This window comes from Coturnix japonica, chromosome 7 (assembly GCF_001577835.2).
Source record: "Coturnix japonica isolate 7356 chromosome 7, Coturnix japonica 2.1, whole genome shotgun sequence".
In the NCBI taxonomy this organism is placed as follows: domain Eukaryota; kingdom Metazoa; phylum Chordata; class Aves; order Galliformes; family Phasianidae; genus Coturnix; species Coturnix japonica.
The window spans coordinates 17,399,047-17,418,675 of NC_029522.1; the positions used below are offsets into that span (position 1 = coordinate 17,399,047).

At 39.1% G+C, this 19,629-nt stretch overlaps 1 protein-coding gene across 3 annotated transcripts in view; it reads left to right on the top strand.

The window, feature by feature from the left end:
- Positions 1 to 4,298: 4,298 nt before the first annotated feature.
- LOC107316751 (sodium channel protein type 2 subunit alpha-like) overlaps positions 4,299 to 19,629 on the top strand; it is a 49,993-nt gene continuing 34,662 nt past the window's right edge. For 2 of the 3 annotated variants that reach the window (XR_004307993.1, XM_032445896.1), the window contains exons 1-3: positions 4,299 to 4,410; positions 18,451 to 18,774; positions 19,627 to 19,629. The exon at positions 19,627 to 19,629 is cut by the window's right edge and continues 116 nt beyond it. Coding sequence is in view for 2 of the 3 variants with exons in the window: in XM_032445896.1 (XP_032301787.1) it covers positions 18,502 to 18,774; positions 19,627 to 19,629 (276 nt within the window). In the remaining variant the exon portion in view is untranslated. Of the gene's footprint in view, positions 4,411 to 18,214; positions 18,775 to 19,626 lie in introns of those variants that run through there. The other variant, XM_015868608.2, reaches the window with a different exon arrangement.

The following is a 19,629-nucleotide window of genomic DNA, read 5'->3' on the forward strand; positions in this document are numbered from 1 at the left end:
CTCAGCACCATAAAAAAAAAAACAACAAAACAACAAATAGCATTGAAGCTGAATTCTGTCATAGAATGAATTCACACACATGACACTTCGGCTGTAGGGTGCCATGTGAATGATTTATCCTAACATACAGGAGAAGCCACTGCCAAAAGAAAAACAAAAAAACAAAAAAAAAACCCCAAAAAACTGGGAGAAGACTGATAATATGACAATATAATGCCAGAAAGGAATCAAACAGTGTGATTAGTAAAGTGAGATGGCATGACTTCAGAAGACAAAGGGCAACAGTTTCTCACTGTTGGTAAGCACAGAGTATGATGCTGATCTTGGCTTGCTGCAGAGGCACCAGTGAAGCAGCTCCTTAGACAGCAATATTTCATGACTGACATTAACAAGGACTGCTGGAGAACAGAAGAGCATTATTTTCATTTTGCATCTATCCGGTCCTTGGGAGGAAACTGTCCATTAATGCGAGCATTGTGACTTTAACATGGCCCGATGCCAAGCTGGAAATATGATGCAGGAGTCTGGACCTTTTGAAGCCTATTATGAAGTGTCTCATTTTTTATCATGTCCATGAGTGAAAAGTTAGAACAGTAATGCACTATATGGTAATGCTATTATTTGGCAGCAGGCTTGGGTAAAGTGAAAGTCTGTTCTATACTTTAAGATGTTCTTACTTTAAGATGTAAGGAGGAAAGTAGATAAGACTGACTAAAAAGGTCAACATTTCTTTGCTAGGCTTTGTAGAAAATACACTGTGTCTAGTTACAACCATAGCAGCTTCCATTTGGTTATTACTTTCATTTGACTCATTTATATCAAGATAGGTACAAGATGTTTCTTCCCCACAGGATCACAGAATTTCAGGGGCTGGGGGGACCTCTGGAGATCATTTAGTCCAAGCCTCCTGCTAAATCAGGATCCCTACAGTAAGTTACAAAAGGGTCCATGATGTTTATATGGTTCACATTTGTATCCATGCTTTATGTCTCTAATGGTGACCCTAAAGCAAGTTTTGCACTGCAGTATGCATTGGATTGATGAGATTATAAACTGTTTGAACACTGTGTTTTTCAGGTGGTTTTCTGCACTGGTGCAGCCTCACAGTGAGTACTGTACAGGCTGCAGAGGAAGTGACAGAACAAACAGCAGCTGGCCCCTTCATTTATTGGTAATGCTGGGAAGCGAGGTGGGGGAAGCAGGGGAGGACCAGAAGCTGTTTGCTGTATTTCTTCTCACAGTCAAGTGCATAATATTCACCAGCCATGTTACTAAATTATCCCTTCTCCACTAAAGACTCAATGAATATGTACATGAGAAGTAGGTGCACTCCGTGGATGTGATCACTTGAAAAGCTTGCAGTTTGTTTTTCAGGTGAATAGAGCCTTAAGGATTTGCATCATTTCTTTTTTATTATTATTATAATTTCTTTCGTTGCCTCATTCTCATTTATGCCATGAACAGTATAAGTATACAGTATAAGTAATATAAGTATACAGTATAACAGTATATGCTAAGACAAGATATTTCCAAAAAAATGCATGAAAATGTATATTAGTAAGGAGCTTCTCAGGCAAACTTTGCATGGTATGCAAATTTAAGTGCTCTGTGTGTGATATGACACACGTCTATTCTCATCCATCAAATTTTCATCTTGTACATTAGAGAGAAGCCTCATCCTACCTCCACTGTCACGACCACCCTTCCAATAAGTGAAGGCCATTATAAGAGCTGCTGTTTTTTGACCTTCTCATGCAGTATATGCAAACAGGTGAGTCCACTGTTGCCAGATTACCATCTTCATCTATGGGCATACATTACTAAGACAACTAGGCTGGCATCTGGGCTTTCCTCACCCTAAAAGAGAGGCCATAAGCACTTCAGAGCAGTATCTGCTTGTTGTATAATCTCTACCAAAACCAAATTGATATCCTTAGGGACAAATTCTTGGGCCAACTGTTCCAGTAGATAACAAAAGCCCTTAAACATAGAAAGCCTTGTTTTTTCATTCATATTTTCTGCTTCTTTGCTAACTTCAGATTCTCTTTGTTTTCTGTTGATTTACATAGGGTGTTTTTTGTTATTTAAGAGAAGCTGTAATTTCACTCTTGGTGATGTTCTCTCTTTCTGTAGTATAATGGGGGCTTCTGACTTCTAGGTGTATCTGACTTCTAGGCTACACCTCCTTGGCCAATGGTATTTTGAAGGACTCTTCAGTGAGTTAATTTGTTCTTTCCTTGCTTCAGGGAGAAATCTATCATGAACTTCTTTGTGCCTAGAGAGAGGGATTCATCAAGAGAAATCAGAAGTCTGTAGTTACAAGGACAAAACTGGAATTTAAAAAGCAATGCGGTTCTGAAGGATGATTAAAATGTGATTCCAGGTAACACATTATCCATGTATGTTGGAGTGCCTTCTCTTGAGTATGTTCTCTGAATACTGCAGAAAATTAGTAAGTGTCCCTGATAAACACTGTTGCTTAGGTGGTAATGCAGTAATACTGTGTGTTGGTGCAGCCTTACCTTGAGCACTGTGTGAGATTTTGGGCACCACAATATAAGAAAGAAATAAAATTATTAGAGAGCACCAGAAAGATGGTGAAGAGTCTAGAGTAAAATGCATGTGGAGTGGCTGAGATCCCTGGGTTTTTCCAGCCCAGAGCAGAGGAACTGAGGGGAGGCCTCATTGTGGCTGCTGATCCTCTCAGGGAGTGGAGGGGCAGTGCTGAGCTCTGCTCTCTATAACAGCGACAGGGCCCGAGGGAATGGCATGGAACTGCATCAGGGGAGGGTAGGGTGGGTGATAGGAAAAGGTTCTTCACCAAAGGGTGGTGGGCTTGGATCAGCTGCCCAGGGCTTTGGGCACGGCCCCGAGCTGCTGAGGAGTCTTTGGACAATGCTATCAGTAACATGGTTTGATTTTTTGGTACTCGTGTGTGACCGGGACTCGGTGATCTTTGTGGGTCCCTTCCAATTTGGGATGCTGTGATTCCAAATGTACTGATGAAGCTATACCCATATTGAACACTATGACTTTAACTATTGCAATTCACTCTTCAAAAATCGGTTTATTGCATCTGGTAGTCTGTCACATCCTGATCAGCTATTCCAGTTAGGGGCCTTTCTCTTGTATAAAAACACCACATCCATATGGGAACGCTTTTGAATGGCCTGTTTGAATGTAATATAACAAATGACTTATTTTAGTATCCTGTGTTCCAAGGAAATGCATTGGTTCTATACAGCGCAGTAATTTTTTAACTGCACTGTTGCTATTAGCCAACTCCATAATCATTCCTGTTTGGAATATCAGGCTTGTCCTGCCTCAAAAACAAACATGACTCTGGAGGCTTTGGAGGCCTGGGGAGTAGGTATCAAATCCAGCATAACCTGGAGACATGACCCGTTACCCATCCTAACATGGTAGAAGTGAAGAGGGTAGCACTCTTTCAGCATCTCTTTCCTCCCCATTATCATGTGCCCATAATGGATTAGAAGCAAGTAAATCTGAGTGCAGAAAATAGGTCACATTTAAATGTTTTTAAACTTACTTTTGAGGTGTTTGTGTGCTTCAGTAGCTCCTAATAAATCTGTTTCCAAAGAATGTGAAGGTAGCTATTGCTATTACCTGGATTATTACCCTGTTGGGAAAGGTAAATGCAAAATGTGTATGCTCTTACATCAAAACCATATTATGTTGCCCTTATGTGCTTGGAAGTAGCAGAGACGTTCAGACATTTCCAGTGAGTTCAGGTGGATTTAGCTCATGAGCAGTTTGTGTAGGACCACAGATGAAAGTAACAGCTGTAAGTAGTTTATGCAGTCTTGCAGAGACTCCCAGAGAACACTACTGGGGCAGAAGGCGCAGTGCATGCAGGCCATGGCAGGAGAAATGCAGACAATAAGCCATGTGTTGCTGTGTGTTTGGCTGTAGCTTGCATCTAGGCATCAGGTGCACGTGTTTAGAGCTCGAGCTGTGTGGTCTCAGAGCGCGCTGTTGTTCAGACGCCCGTGCTGCCCTGCAGCAGCCTGTAAGCACCTGTAGCGCCCCCAGCACAGCGCCCCCTGCTGTCCGCCCTGCAGCAGCGCCCACCCGTGACCGTCGCGTGCCTCGACTGAGGCGGGCCCTGCCGCCCGCTCCGCACCCCGGGGCTTTCGAGATCTCTTTGTATCCCCCGTGATGCTTCCCCCGTCCTCCTTGGGCGGAACCGGCCCTTCCCTCGGACCCCGCCCTGTCCTTTTCCTCCGCCAGGGGGCGCGGCGGCGGCGGACACGGCGCTTCCCTCAGGCGGGGCCGGGCGGGGCTCCGTGGGGCTGCTGCGCGGAGCTGAGGGCTCGAGGCGCGGAACGGGGCGGCCGCCGGCCGCGCAGCGCTGAGGAGGAGCACCTACCTGTGGCATGGGAGACGCGAGTGAGTAGCTGCTTTCCCGGCTGCTTAGCGGCGTTTCGTCTGGACTTTGCTCTCTCGGTGCTGCTCGCCAGCTCCTGGTTCTCTCCCCTCCGATCTCGGCGGTGAGGGAGGCTGGAGTGCTGAGGGCTTTACACCGCGGATAAAGCTCTTCTGTTCCCCCCATCATCCTGATACTCAGCTCTTTCTTCTTCTTTCTTTCTCTTCCTATTCTTCTTTGTCTTTTTTTCTCCTCCTTTCCCCCACTCTTTTAAAATATTAGTTGGCATAACCCTTTGGGGAGCTGTTTTATCCACATATCTCAGGGTCTTTCAGTCATCAGCTTGTTAAATTTGCTCTCCATGCATGCACCTAGCAAAGAAACCCCAGCTCAGCCTGTGCAACCCCTGAGGTACCGCTCAGTCTCTCTGTGGCCACACATCATACGTTCCTCTTAATTGGTCATGAAGGATATTTTATGATGTGGAGATGGAACAGGTTGAGCTATGGGAGGAGGATTTTGCTGTATGCTCTCATGTTCCCCTGGTTGCTAAGCAGTAGTGACCACATTTGTGGGAAGATCGAAGAAGTGCATGGCGGACAGTGAGCAACAGGAATAGATACAAAGAGCAACAGCGTGTTGCCACATCCTGCTGCCATACTGGCGGGGAGTTCACATAGTAAACCAGAACCTGATGCGTTCCTTTCTTGTAGGCACCGTGTTACCTTAACTCTAAACTTTTGGCACCCCATCTTGTGCTCCAGAGGGAGCAAGGTGGTTTTCTTTCTGTAGCAGTGGTAGTGGTGCAGAAGTGCTCTGTGCTTTCCACATAAAGGGTGCTACTTCCACCTCAAAGTGTGTGGTTAAGAAAATGAATGTGGGATACAGCCCTTGTATTAAAGTATATGATCAGTGATAAGTCATGTAGGGGAGAGATTTTCCTCTGGAAAATGTGTCAGTACACTTCTTTCCTACATATGTATACCTGTACATATATTGTGTCTTTTTTTACCAACATATTTTGTTTCTGGGATGCATTAAAAACACATTTGGGGGCAATGAAAAAAGTGAAGTTCAGTAGTGGAAGTGAAAATTGTGGTTTTTATTCCAGTGAAGCTTGTTTAGAGCAAATACGTATGCATGAGAGTTAGGAAAATATAGAAAATTAACACACTTTAATACTTTGAAGATGAATTAGTGTAATGATGTGTTTATCATCTGATATATAGCAAAACAGCGTTGTTATTTTGTGGGTTTTCATACAGAGTGAAAGGTAATTTTGATGTTGCCATTTTGATGTCGGTACTGGGTTGCAAGTGTCCTCTCACTTCTATCTGGACTGAAGATCTTTCTGTTAGGATCTGATCAGTTGCACTGTTGTTCAACAAGCTGTTGGGCACAAATAGAAAATGAACGTCCTGTGTGTTGGGCTTCAGGTGCTCCTTGGTGGTCCAGATGGGAAAGGCTGTGTCATGGTGGAGAGGCAGAGCCCAGCCATGGCATTGTGTATGGAGCCTGGGGGCAGATGGAGGCAGACACTGGGTGTTGCCCGCTTTGACCAGTGCCAGGCTGGCTATCAGGCAGGCAGAGCAGTTTCAGGTCGCTGCAGCCATTCTCTGTTTCTTTCACTTATGTATGTTAGGGATTTGAGAAGATAAATTATCTAGGCTCCTGTTTTTACTTCTTTCTTATGTATGTGTATTTTTAATAGTTGGACTTAACAATTTTTTGAAGATGCATACAAGTCTATATGAATGTCAGTTTATGAAAATGCAAGATTTGTGTGAGGCTAATGCATTCAAAGATACTTTCATATGATTCCTGAGAAACAGAAAAATAAGTTTCCCTTTTCCTTCTCAAAACATAATTTAGTGTTTGCAGCTTAAGTTCAGCAGAGAGGAATGGAAATTAGTGAAATGGATTGTATTGATTTTTAATTACACTCACTAAAAGAAATGCAAAGTGTAGATAAATAGCATGGGATGTGAACAACTTACTGGGCTTCTTAATCGATTGTTAATCTCGGGGTTTATTTCCAGCAGTACATTACTGATATGGACATTTTCCTCTTCAGTATTTTATTTTAACGCTCATTTATTTTGTCTGAAGGAAAGAGGAATTTTTGATGTAGTGTAGAAGAGATGGTAAATATGACACTCTTTTTCATGTAAGCATTTATTAATAGTACACCATTACTACTAAATAAGCAGTGATAGCATAGAGAAGATTTTCCTCTTTATTCTAGTGCAAAGAAACATTGTATGCCTGGGCCCAATCCTTTAAGCACGTGTCCTCCTTTATTTTTTTTATTGGGACATTGGGTTGGATGCCTAGTAATACAGCATTCCCTTTGGGAGTGCATACGTGCATAGAGTGCAGAACGCACAGAGTGGAGGCTGCTATAATTTAATTTTCGAAAAGATTTTTCTTTTCTGTTGAAGTAAATTGTAAGCTCGGCCCAGGACAAGACCATATTTATCAATAATAATCTGGGATGTCATGCTCCTTAGGGAGAGTTGAGTCATTCTTATTGTTGAATGTTTCAACCAGCACAACCACTTGAGCCCAGGAGTAAATTTCCATTAATTATCTGGCTTCTGTTGTTAAGGCTTTTGTCACTGTTAACTATTTTATTTCCAGCAAGGAGATAAACCCTTTCTTGCATTTCTAACTATAGGTTACACGTTCTCATGCAGTCTCACAGAATCACAGAATTGTAGGTGTTGGAAGGGACATGTAGAGATCATTGAGTCCAGCCCCCCTGCCAAAGCAGGTTCCCTACACCAGGTCACAGTGTAATAAGTATCTTAAAATCTTGGGAGAATTCCACTGTAGAAATGGAACCAGCAATTCAGGGGTTTAAGTGAAAAGCTGAACCATCCGCCATGCTGTTGTTGTGTTCTGGAAAAAAGAAAAAAGCAACAGAGGCTTGGAAGTATTTTGATAAGGTTGATACAGTTGTTTCAGTAGAAGTTCTGTCCGAATTGAACTTACTGGATGAATGAAATTCACTTGCCTGGACTTCAGCAAGTTAAATACGGGAAAAGCAACAAAATCTCTTAGAGTAAATACACTTGTGTGACGTATTTCTGACAAAGTTTAAATGTCAGTGCCTTGTTCATCTACACTTTTAGTTGATCCTCTTGGCTTATCATTCTGTTGTTGAGGTTATTGACGTGTTTTATTTTCCTGTTAGCCTGAAGTAGTGTCTTTCGAAGAAGATGCTTTTGGAATGTTACTCTGAGCTTTTGGATAGAAAATTCTTATCTAAAATTTCTTAGGTTCTGACCTGATGTGGAGAGGCAGAAAGCAGCCCTTTGTGCCCTCGCATTGATGTCTGCTTCTGTAGGTGTGCTGGAGGCATATTTGCTGGGAGCAACTCTTGGCAGGATGGGAACAGGAGCTGGTGCTGCTTCTCAACATCCTTCCCTGGATAAATATCTGATGCTGTTGATAATGCAGAGCAGTATGTAATTTTGGGAAATTTTGTCTTTCCTGTGGGTACTCATTAAGAGACTGCCAAGTCTCGCTATCTGAGTTCCTGGAAATGTAAGCTCCCTGCATTTGATTCACCATTTGGCATTGTGTCTGAACAGCTCTAATTTACCAATGGTCTTGGTATGGAAATGAGTACATAATAAAATTGAGAAAGTATTAAGGAAAAGAAAAAAGAAAAAAAAATAGAATCTTGAAACCCACTTAGATCTCATTCTAATGTGCTCATAATTCTGTGCTGTTGGAAGTACCGATTTATGTTTTACAATGCACTTGTAAAGTTTTTTACTGTGTGCTGTAAGTATGCCATTTGAAGTCTGACTGTGTGCACAAATATATCTCCAAGTTTCCCTCATGTGTGATGCATCTCTTGGAATAATTTACTGAGTTCTTGGGAAATGTTTTCCCTAACTATTTTTCCTGTGTGTAAATAATTTCTGTATTAGCAGATAGGCTGTAGCAGGTTCTGTAAGACTTTATCATCTCCTTCCTACTGCCTTTACAGGGTTTCTCTTCTTTCCATTAGCAATTCTGGAGCATCTCACCCCTCATTTTCTCATAGCTATCCCTGCGTCTCCACCGCTTCTTCCTCACTCACATGCTGCTGCCCGCACCCATGTTGATGCCTGTCTTTCTGGGACAAAAAGCGTTGTGCCACTCGTGGGGTGACAGTTAGCCACGTGTGTAGGAGAAATGTTTGATATTTGACCAAATAGCAGCCAGGAAGGAGCGATTTGTTTCTAGTACCCAAAAGCTTCATTAGCATGTGTACACTTGTTGGCTGTTTGACTCTATCAAGTAGCATGCAAGCCCATTAAAATAGTGAGAAATGTATCTTCTGGGATTCTGGCCAGCCAGTGAGGAAATGTTTGACTTGGAGGTCAGCCATGTAGTAGGGAGTTAGGCTCATTTGCCCTAAATCCATCTGTGGCTTCCCTGGTACTCAGTGTCGTGGAGCTATACATTTCCTTGGCCTTGAGGCCAGCAAATGATGTTGTGCTGATCCTGCTCAGCTCCTGTGTCTTCATCCCACTGATGGCTGGGAGCTCTTCTTTTCAGCAAGGTTTATAGTCAGGCAGGAAAACTGAGAAGAACTGAAATAAACTTTGATTTGGAGACATACAGTATCCTCAGAATTTTAAATTAACAGAGGCAGAGGAAAACTCCACCTATTGTGTAGTTTCAGTGTGTATAAATGCTTTGCGACATTTTGTTTTGAAACTTCTCATTGGCTGCAAGCTTAACAAGATTTATTTTCTGATGTACTGGATATTTAGAATTTTTTTTCTTCCCTAACTTGATAGGTAGGGTGAAGGACGGAGTCATTATCCCAGGGCTGAAATTCCTGGTTAGACACTTCCTGTTTTGGTTACCTTTAAATATTTACAGGTCAGATGAAAAAAGAGAAAGCAGAAAATGAGACTTTGAAAACAGTGAGGTGATCTGTATTGATTAAAATCTTGTGTAGATTCGTTGCTTAGGTATGCATGGATATGGTGGGGAAGAAGGAACTTCATATTTAGAGTTACCTCATCTTAAAGGGCCGTGTAGGTGACTGGCTCCCTTGCCAATCCATCACATGCTGACAGATCTTAATTTAGAGATCACAAGCTCAGTGCAGTCAGAAGGAACTGGTCCAGGTACGTGACCCATTTGCTTGTTAGGAGACAGCAATTTTCATGGTTTGAACTACTTTTCTTCTCTCTATCCCAGCGAAAATAGAATTTCTTTTCTGTTGTGGTACTTTTGTCTTCGCTTTTGTTAGAGCAGTGGTAATGATGACTTGTGAGATGCTACTGATCTCTTGAGTCTGTCTTGGAGAATAGTGGTTTGCTTCACCTCTGCCTGCAGCCTCCTGGATTCAGAGTTCCTGGCTAGTACAGACTACATTTTTTCTGTAGCCCGTGCTTGAGATTTCAAAGGCTGTAGCTACATGAAGTAATGAACCAGTGTGCTAGTTCTGCATGAGCAAGTGGGTTTCTCTCGCATGTTACAATGCAGTGAGCCCATGAGAGCTGCGTTTTCTTTTCAGGAGCTTTTGTGCTTGAAATTTCTGTGCTGTTTCCAGTTTTTTTCCTAGGGATTTGTATGCTGATTTTCCCAAAATTTAAAAACTTAAATCAACTGTTCTGTCTTTCAAGTGATGTATAAAAAAAAAAAAAAAAGTGATGTATGTAAAATAATGTACAAGTCATCAATTTTTGTTTTGTAAGATGATAGCTATTGTGTAGATGTGATCTAGAGCGTAGGTGGTGTAGATGCTTGTAGTTGATACTTAATGATGTTTCAGACATGATAGTTAAAGATATTTTGTAGCAATTTCTGTGGCTTAAAAAAAGATTGTTTTGATGTGTTGAATTGAATGAAAGTCCATTTGTCTGGCACACAAAATAACCACGATCACTAATTTTGTAATTCTTTCCTGCACTCTCAGTCTCCCAATCCTTAGAGGCATGATTTATTTTCACTTTGTTGCGTAGTTGTCCTTTCACTGTTGTCACACAGAATTCTGTCCTTCCATGCAGTGATAATGTGCTTCATCGATGATGACATGGGATACAGGAGTGACTTGCAGAGGTTTTGCTGTGCTAAGCATATACTGTATTTGTGACAGTATACAATGGCTTGCAAAGTAAATGTGTTATTTTGTTACTAGTACATGATAGCGCTTTTCTTTTAGGTGTAAGAGTTTGGTGAGGAGTTACAGAACTGAATGTCTCTTGTTTTCTGCCGTGGGAAGTTCATTTAACACTCAATAAAGACTTAAGATGTCCCCATTTTCCAGCTCTGTCTATAGTCAAAGCAGAGTAATTAAATTAACCTGACTTCGTGCTTTTCATCCTTTTTACTGCTTTTCTACGTTCATGTGAGCTTATTATGCACTACCTGCAGTGTAACAGTTTGCATATTTTTCTGGATTTCTTTAGTTGAACATAGGGCCTAATGGGCCAGTGGCTCTAAGACATAAATTACTGGCTAATAATTGTGAGATGAGGCCCTCTCACTTTTGGAGCAATGGGTCAAATGACTATCTTGTCCTTCATAAGTAATTTAAGAGATGTAGATGTGTTTACTGGCAAGTGAGGATGGTGTGCTTTTAAGTGTCTTCTGGAAGCAGATGAGTGTTTAATTATAAGGATTGAAAAATGTAATTGATTTTCTAAGAGTGATACTTTGCATTGTTTGGGGTCGTTTTTTATGCCTTCTGGTTTCTTCTGTAGTGTGATTTTTTGGGTACCCTCCCAAAGTTGTAACATTTTGTTCACACTGATTCTTTACTTACAATTTTGGAATACTGCAAATGAATTTGAAGCATTTTTTTCTTAAGTTCATAGTCACGGTATTTTGCAAAGCTTTAATGGAGACACATCTAAAAGATTCAAGGAAGTGAGGGGAAAGAATGCAGGCACGGACTAATAGACTATTCCTTTCTCCTGATGAGTACTTCATTAAATTATTTATTCCTACTGTATGACTGGAGAGGAAGGAACATGGAAGGTTTTGCAAATGAGTGTCTCATTCCACACTGCTGATAAAATACAGTGGTGGTCTGGTCTGAAATAGCTGCTTTCTTTTATTCTGAAAAAAAGGTGGTGAATTACACTAAAAAAATATCAAAACCAAACAAAAATGAAACCCTATGCTTTGTATTGTTTGGGTTTTTTCATAAATGTATTTAATGAACGTTTTACAATTCAGTTATAATTATATTGTGGTTATGCAATATATTGGCTGCTTTCTGCTAGCTTTCAGCAAACGCATAGAAACTGTTCATTTAAAACTGTTTCCTTGCTCTGGGTTGTAGCACACAGTCATCTGCTATGAGTTACTGCTGACCTCATCAGATTTTTACTTCATTTTCCCATTGATCAACAGTATGACCTGGCTAATCTTACTTTTCTTTTGGTGGTTCACATTGCCAAATTCTGGCTTTCATCAGTTTATCTAAAATCTTTTATGACCAAATGATTCTTAGAATGATGTGAAGTGCCCAAGTATGCTTGTTTAAGAAGGGTTGTGAGTCTCTGGGTTCATGTCAGGGAAAATAGGTGATGCCAAGCAAGTAGGTTCTGTGATTTCTGACTAAATATGATTGACAGACACTTAATCTGTGGCTTTTCTCTTCCAGCAAATGGCACGCTCTGATAATGCAGTGTAAGCTACATGAATTTTTTGTTATGCATGTAATGCAATGATTGCAAATATTCTTTTCAGAAATTATCAAGTTTCAGGTCAGTAAAAAATCAACTTTTTCTCCTTAGTTTGCTGTCGTTTAATTACAAGGTGAGGCATGTTTGGGAAAATATGGATATTTTCATAAGAGTATGAAGCTGGGGAAAAAAATAAAACTATTTTGTCTATGAGCAGAATAGTGAATTACACAGTAGCACTGCATGTATCAGTGCCTACAGCTTTTGATGAAAAAGCTCCTAGAAATAATCCTTTTATCATTATCCATCAAGAGTCTTTTATAGTTGATTGGTGAAAGCTTTGTTTCTCATTGCCCACAGAAGGAACATCCTTTAACTTAGACTTTGAGCCATATAAATTGGTTGCAAAATAGAGTCCCCTGGTTTGCTGATAGAAGTTAATGCTTCATTAATAACCATAAGCATTTCAGTATTTATCAACTTCTTAGTGCAGGATATGTCTTTTATTAATGCCTCTAATTCATACATCATTTGGCAGTTGATACCAGTCATTGCCTCTTTGGCTTTGAAACTCTTGATTTAAATGTGGAGAACAAAATATTTTTAGTGACAGACAAATAACTGTAAAATTAAATAACCAGATTACTTCCTTAGGTTTGCATTTTACCCAGAAGGTTCTGTTGTTTCATTTCAGAGAATACTGCCATACCTGTTTGCGTGTTCATCCTTTCCCCTGCAGGCTCTGGAATGCCATAACATTGGGGTTTTGTTTTAAAATAACATAAGCTTGCTTTGTGTTGGCCGTAATTGTTGCTTATATATAGACTGGAAGAGAGGAATAGTTTTTCAAAAGGAAGTAATAAGAAAAGTAAATTAAAACATGAGACAAGTTTCCAGCTTCAGAGCCTCCAGCTGTATAGGATTTGTATGGTTTTCTGTAATGGAGGAAGGTTTGTTGTTGTTTACCTGCCAGATGGATGCACTTTCAGATAAACTTCAATGTCAATCTGCCTGACACTAAAAAGTCAGGTTAAATAGAAAGTCAAGTGGGAAAGGGCGTTGGGAGAGGACAAATCCTTCAGAAAATTCGAGCTCTGGAATCTTGGTCTCTCCTCTACAGTTTCCCATCATGGTACTAAGTGGCCTAGCTTGCTTTTTCTCATTCCTTCTCATATTGTTCCGTTCACTGGGATGTATACAGTGAACTTTGCCAATGTGTTTGATAGCCTAAATATCTGAATAAATACAGCATCACAGTACTGCATTTTAGGCTGTTTAATTGCATAATTGGCATTGAACCCTCATCTCAATTTTATGTGCATAATCTGTTTCAGAAGGTTTTTAATGGATATCATGAGTAAATTTTTTTTTTTTCTGATGCTAACAAGTGTTCAGTAATACACTGGAGGTGCTAAATTCTTTTTTAATAAAAACATCTTTCCATACATCTCTGCTATATTGTATGTTTGTGCAGTTCTCCTTTTTCAAGGTTTTTGCTCAAGGTTGTATAAGCATTGGTTAGGACAGGTTTGTGAATTTTGCCTCTGTACCATTTTAATCCAAGCCAGGTTTTACCGATCACCTCCACCATGTATTGATTTTCAGAACAGCAGCTGAGGCTCTAGAAAATTAGACAGGCACAAAAAGTAGACTCAGATTACACTAATGAGCCCATTAAGGGAGGGACAGGGAGCCTGTCTGGCCAGAATGAAGAACTGAAATGTCTGGTTGTACTGCTTGCTGTATTTCTTTTTCAGTCTATAGCCAGTTCTTACCACTTATACTGGGGGGGGGCTGATGAGAGGGAGGGAGCTTACAGCTTTGAGTGTAAGCCATGTAAGGAGGTTAAACTCATTTTGAGCTGGAGTCTAGGCTGTCTCACTTCTAAAGGGGCCTCTCAGCTGAGTTTTGTTCTGATTACTCTAAAGGTATTTTGCATATCTGATTATGAGCACAATACCATGAGCACAATATCAGAAACAGGCATTATCTTTTTGTTTAGCTGCAACTGAAATTGTCTTCTACTTCAAACAACTCATTTTCGGGCAGTTGGTAATAACTCATAGAAATACATTCTGCATTGCTGAAACCCTCATGGGTGGTGTTGATGCAGTCATTCTGTGGGATCTCAACACATCAATTTTAATCTTGTAGAAATAAGGCATTCAGGATCTTTTTTTTAAAAAAAAATTGTTTTAAATCAGGAAAGTTATTGAAATTGTGATACAGAAAGTTTGTGCCCCATAATGGTCTGAAGTCTAATACATAGGAAGTGCTATGCCTTTATGCTCTGGAGTTAATCACTTAGAGGTGCCTGCGCTGTTTGAGCATTGTGTACAAGGTTTGGGTCATTTCTGTGGAGTATTCTGATATATGTAGCTTGACATTTGGGCTTCTGTTGCTTTGTTTACAAGACCTATGCTAACAAAAAATCCTACATATGTGTGGATACACACACTTTCTATTTTGTATTCTGAAATGTGTGCATGTAATTTATTTATTACCATCTGAACAAAAATTGTGTAGTTGTTCTCATCTGCAGTTGAGGCAGTCTTAATTGGAAAGTATATGAACTTTGACAGGATATGTTTTAATGGATCAGCAGTGGGTCTGCTCTGGAAAATCCAGCTCCTACCTATGAAAAGTTGTTCGCTCTTAGCAAGGAATATTTAAGAGACTGTAGCCATTTTAAACATAACTGAGGTGGTGGATTATGTTGTTTGTTTTTTGCTTTTTGCTTGTTTTTAGTCTCTTTCAAATATTTCTGGAAGTTGTGAGTGGCTTCTGATAAAACTGATTTAACAGTATCCATGTAACATAGTGTGGTATATCATAATGCTTATTCTGTTGTGCTAGAAAGCAGAGCATCTGAGCACCTTCCAATAAATGGTGTGTTATGCAAGGAGCACCTCCATAGTCAGGCTTTGCTATTATATTCAAAGTTTCAATTCTTATATCTGCTAAATCAAGAATTCCTGCTTTAAGAACTTGTATTACGAGTGTTTAGTTGGTTGTAAAATAGCGTTAGATATTAAGTGAATGTGTGAACTTGAAAGGAACATTTTCCAATGTTCAGTAGAGTAGTTTCTGGATTTCTTTGTACACATATGTGAATGTAAGCTCTCATTCTGTGGACCTGAGTCCTACTAAGGACCTCACCGATTTTTGGGTAACTCTTTTGAACAGAAAAATGATAAAGCTCCTGTTTTACTTACTGCTTCGTCTCTCTTATGAACTGATTCTAGGCAATCTTGTAACTCTTCAAGCAGGATGCTTCATTGACATCACTTGCTTTGCGAGAAAGAATATTTTTTTCAACTTTTATATACTGATGGGTTGCATGACTCATGAGTGTTCCAGACCAATGGGGCACAGAACAGTGTGATGCAGAGTTCTGTGAGCACAAGAACAGGTGGTGATGTCATGACTGTGGCCTGTAAGGGTTTTGTAAATGTCTGGATTTCTTATGGGCAGAACATTGGAAAGTAATTTACCTACTGTTGTAATTATTCACATGTTGCTTTCAGGCTATGTGCGTTTCTTTTTCTGCTGGCATTCGTTTTGTGAACGTGGAATAGGGTGCAGAGTGATTCTGAAAATTTAATCTAGAAGTATTGTACACCCTAATTTTCTGAACTCATTCTTTATTGACTTCTTGGAGTCACTTTCAGAAAATCTGATGCAAGAGAAATCTTAACTATGCAAAGCCACTTGCAGTGCTGTCGCTGCCATTTGCCCACCATGTACATTTTGAGTACTTGATCTGTAAGTTAGACCAGAGTAATTGCTTCTGAAACCTTCCTTTCTATTGGAGGTTTTCCTGTTTTGAACATGTTTTTATTTCTTCCTTTAAAATTGAATGCCTTTAAACAACCATATTTTCTTTTAAACGTTCTGCTCAATCAGCCTTTTTCATCTGTAACTTTCCTGTACAGGAAGAGAACTCATTTTTCACTGTTCTAAATAATATCTGTTAGTGCAAAGACATGTAGGATTTAAATGATTTCTGGCTTAAATACTTTTTGGGTTACAATCAGGGGAATCTGGCAGTTGTATTCTGAAGAGATGTAATAGCTATTTAGAAACTGAGCGTTATTGAATGAAAAGTGCTGAGTGTGAAGAACATAAATGAATCTTGCATAGTGGTTGCTTCTCCTTCCTACTCTCTTTCAGCTGATGAACACAGGAAACTAACCAGTGAGCAAGCACCAGGATTATCTGGAAATAAATATAGAAGGGTATTACTTCATAGCTCCATCTCCAAGCAGCTACTCTGTAATTATACAGTATCCATGGAGATATTGAATTTATCTATTTATCTTTAAAGCATCAAAACAAGGAGTTAGATGCATATTCAATTACATCCACAGATAGAAGTTGCATTTAAAAGCTTTGACGGTTGTCTTTATTGAGAATTTAAACAGAAAATTGATTAAAAATTATGAAGTTTGTAGTGTAAATTTAATCTTGATGTCTTCGTTCTCATAAAAGAGAAGCATTTGGGGGCAAAGGTCACTCAGCACCCTTTGTGTGATTTCCAATGCAAAGCCCTGATAAAGTCTCATCATTCACATTTATGGACTGGTGTATTGATAATTCATTAATACAGCAGCAAGCTGAAGAGATCTGAAGATAAAAAGAACAAAACATGATAATTAAACTTTGCAAGATAGAACATCAGGATTTGCAAAAGTGGTTCTGTCTTAGAAAGTAACACAGGCACAAAAGCTGTAAAATTCTGTATTTTGGGAAAAAAATTATTGCAGTCATGCATGCAAGCAACAAGAACATTATATTTGTTAGAATAAAAAGGTGTGCTTGCCATGTTTCTGACAGAGCGAGTCATGTTTTTCAGTTTTATATTGCTAATAATAAACACCTTCACAGTTTTGCATTGCTGTGTGTTAGCTCTGTTGAAGGTTTACTCTTCGATACATCAGTGACTGTAATTCTTGTCTGTGAGGACTCGGTTTCCTGGATCTGTGCTTAAATGCTTTCAGAAATAGAGGGAAGTGGCCAGTCAGCTTCTCTAAGTAGATGCAGATTCTAAAAACATAGAAAGTAACATTATTTGCCATTTTAGCATTTTTTCACTCTTGCAATATTAATATTTTTCAGATATTTTCTAATTGTTACTATAGATTCACACATTGAATTGGGAATTCTTGAATAGAAAACAGCTACTTTGGAATCATTTTGGGAAAAATACAGAGGCCCAGTGTGTTGTAAGAAATTGAATTGCTAGAACTTCCCAGCAGTTCAGTCTGTCCTCAGGAGGTATTTGTTTACAGAGTCTTTGAGATTAATCTCATGAACAAGCTACAGGGAAAGAAACAACTTGTAAATAAAGAGCATGGCAAATTGTTTTGTCTAACACAAGTTGTCCAAGTTTGTCTTCTTTCAGTGTCACAATAATCTGCTAGAAGAACAAGGGATGAAATGTGCAAGAGGTTTAATTTATTCAGGCTGAGAAGTATTAATAATTCAGAAATGTTTCAGTTCTTGATGCTTAGGATCATAAATGGATGAACAGTGTATGTACTATTAGTGTCTGCACAGGAAATTCTTTGAGAAGGAAGGATACTAGATTTTTAATTGCTGATTAGAGCTGATGATTTCTAGATTAAACCATTTTCTTAATAAATGTCTGGTTTTGTACTATAGCCAGCTTATTGCTTTGCTGCCTGAGAACAATACTGAAGATTTAAAATAGATTTAGGTTTTTTTGTCTTGAGCAACTGTAACAGCCTCAGCTCTGCATTGTGGTGTACAAAAGTATAGTACTTAATATTACTATTAATAATACTCGATGATCTCTAAGGTCCCTTCCAACCCGCACAAGACTGTGATACTGTGATATTCTAAGTTATAATTTAAACAGTTGACCCACCTGAAAAAAAAACCCACATTCTTTCATATACACAGATGCACAAAACAAAGAGCATAACAAAGAACATGTGTGTAGGTTTGCTGATGACTCATCAAGTTTGATCATTTGCCAAATTGAATTTCACTGTACATCATCACCAGGCTATCATGGTAGCAACTTCTTATTTTTAATTAATTTTCTTTTTTTTTTTTTTTTTTTTTTTCTCCTTAATTTACTTATGAGATTTATGTGGTTATTAAGACTTAGTAATTTAGACAGCCTTTTTTAGTAAGCTGTTTTTTTGTTTTGTTGTTTTTATTTATAATTTGAGTAGCGCTGTGATACGTATCATAGTAATAAACAGTAAGATTTAGAGAGCCAAGCTTTTTTATAAATCTGTATGTTGGAACTCATAACTGTTCTGCATGTTAAAGAATGCGTTTCTTAGCTTTTCATAATGAGGTGTGGTTCAGTTTTCATCTTGAGGCTAGGGAAATGGAGAATATTATTTTCTTTCTTATGTTTCTTTTTCTCTCACGTTCTCCTAGGATCTTCTTGCACAAGAGCCTAAAAGTATTTAATGTTTACAGGATGAAAACATGGCACAGGCACTGCTGGTACCACCAGGACCTGAAAGCTTCCGCTATTTCACCAAGGAGTCTCTTGCTGCTATTGAAAAACGAATTGCTGATGAAAAGTCTAATCATGATAAAAATGAGCATAAAGATGATGGTGGTCATGAAGAAGTTCAGCCAACGCCAAATAATGACTTGGAGGCAGGAAAGACACTGCCATTTATTTATGGTGATATTCCTCCAGACATGGTATCTGAGCCCCTGGAGGACTTGGATCCATATTATATCAATAAAAAAGTAAGCATTTATTAATATTCTGATTAGAATACACCTATTGAACTACAAAATGGTAAATGCCATTGTTTGGAGGTAGTTGGGAGTCCTACTGAAAGCCCTGTTTGTAGGTCAGTTGGTTGTTTTTTGAAAAGAGCATTGTTGTCTGATGTTTCCTTATGAAGATGTTTTGGGCTACTGGGTTATGAATATGACTAGGTGTATTTTAATCTCTTGAAATCTGATGCGGTGCTGAAGCATTTGAAAACTCTCTCTGTCTGGGTATTCTGTTCCTGGGGATTCAAAGAAGTATATTCAGTACTGAGATATAGCTGAGGAGACTAATTTGTATTTTTGTAAAAAGCCAACTTAGTTAAAGCAATATTTTTTCTAGTACAGAAAACAGGAAGTTTCAGTGTTAAACCTGCTTATTAGCAGATATTTGCCTTTTGGGAGAATAATAATAAAATATAGGTCAACTTAAGTTTCCATTAGAGGGCAGTTTGATTGATTGTTTGCTTGTCCAAATCAAAAATGGTTGAGTTAATGGTACTGGTAATAACTGCAGACAAAATAGGCAGTAAAGCCTTTAAAGGCTCAGGATATATAATGTCAGAAGCAGCTTTAAAGGTGCTGAAGCGATTAAATGGTTGCTGGTAAGTGTCCAAAAATGATTAACTATGTGCTGTGTTTTACACTGCCAGGTTGATTTGAAGTGCAAGTAATACACTTGGATGCATTTTAATGCTATAAAAGGATGATTTTTTTTTCATTTTATTTTTAACTTATTTACATTTAGTGGAAAGTGTTGAAATGCTGAAGTCTGTGTCCTTAATTTCCTATTTATCTCTCCCCTCTTCCACTTTCTTTTTAAAGACA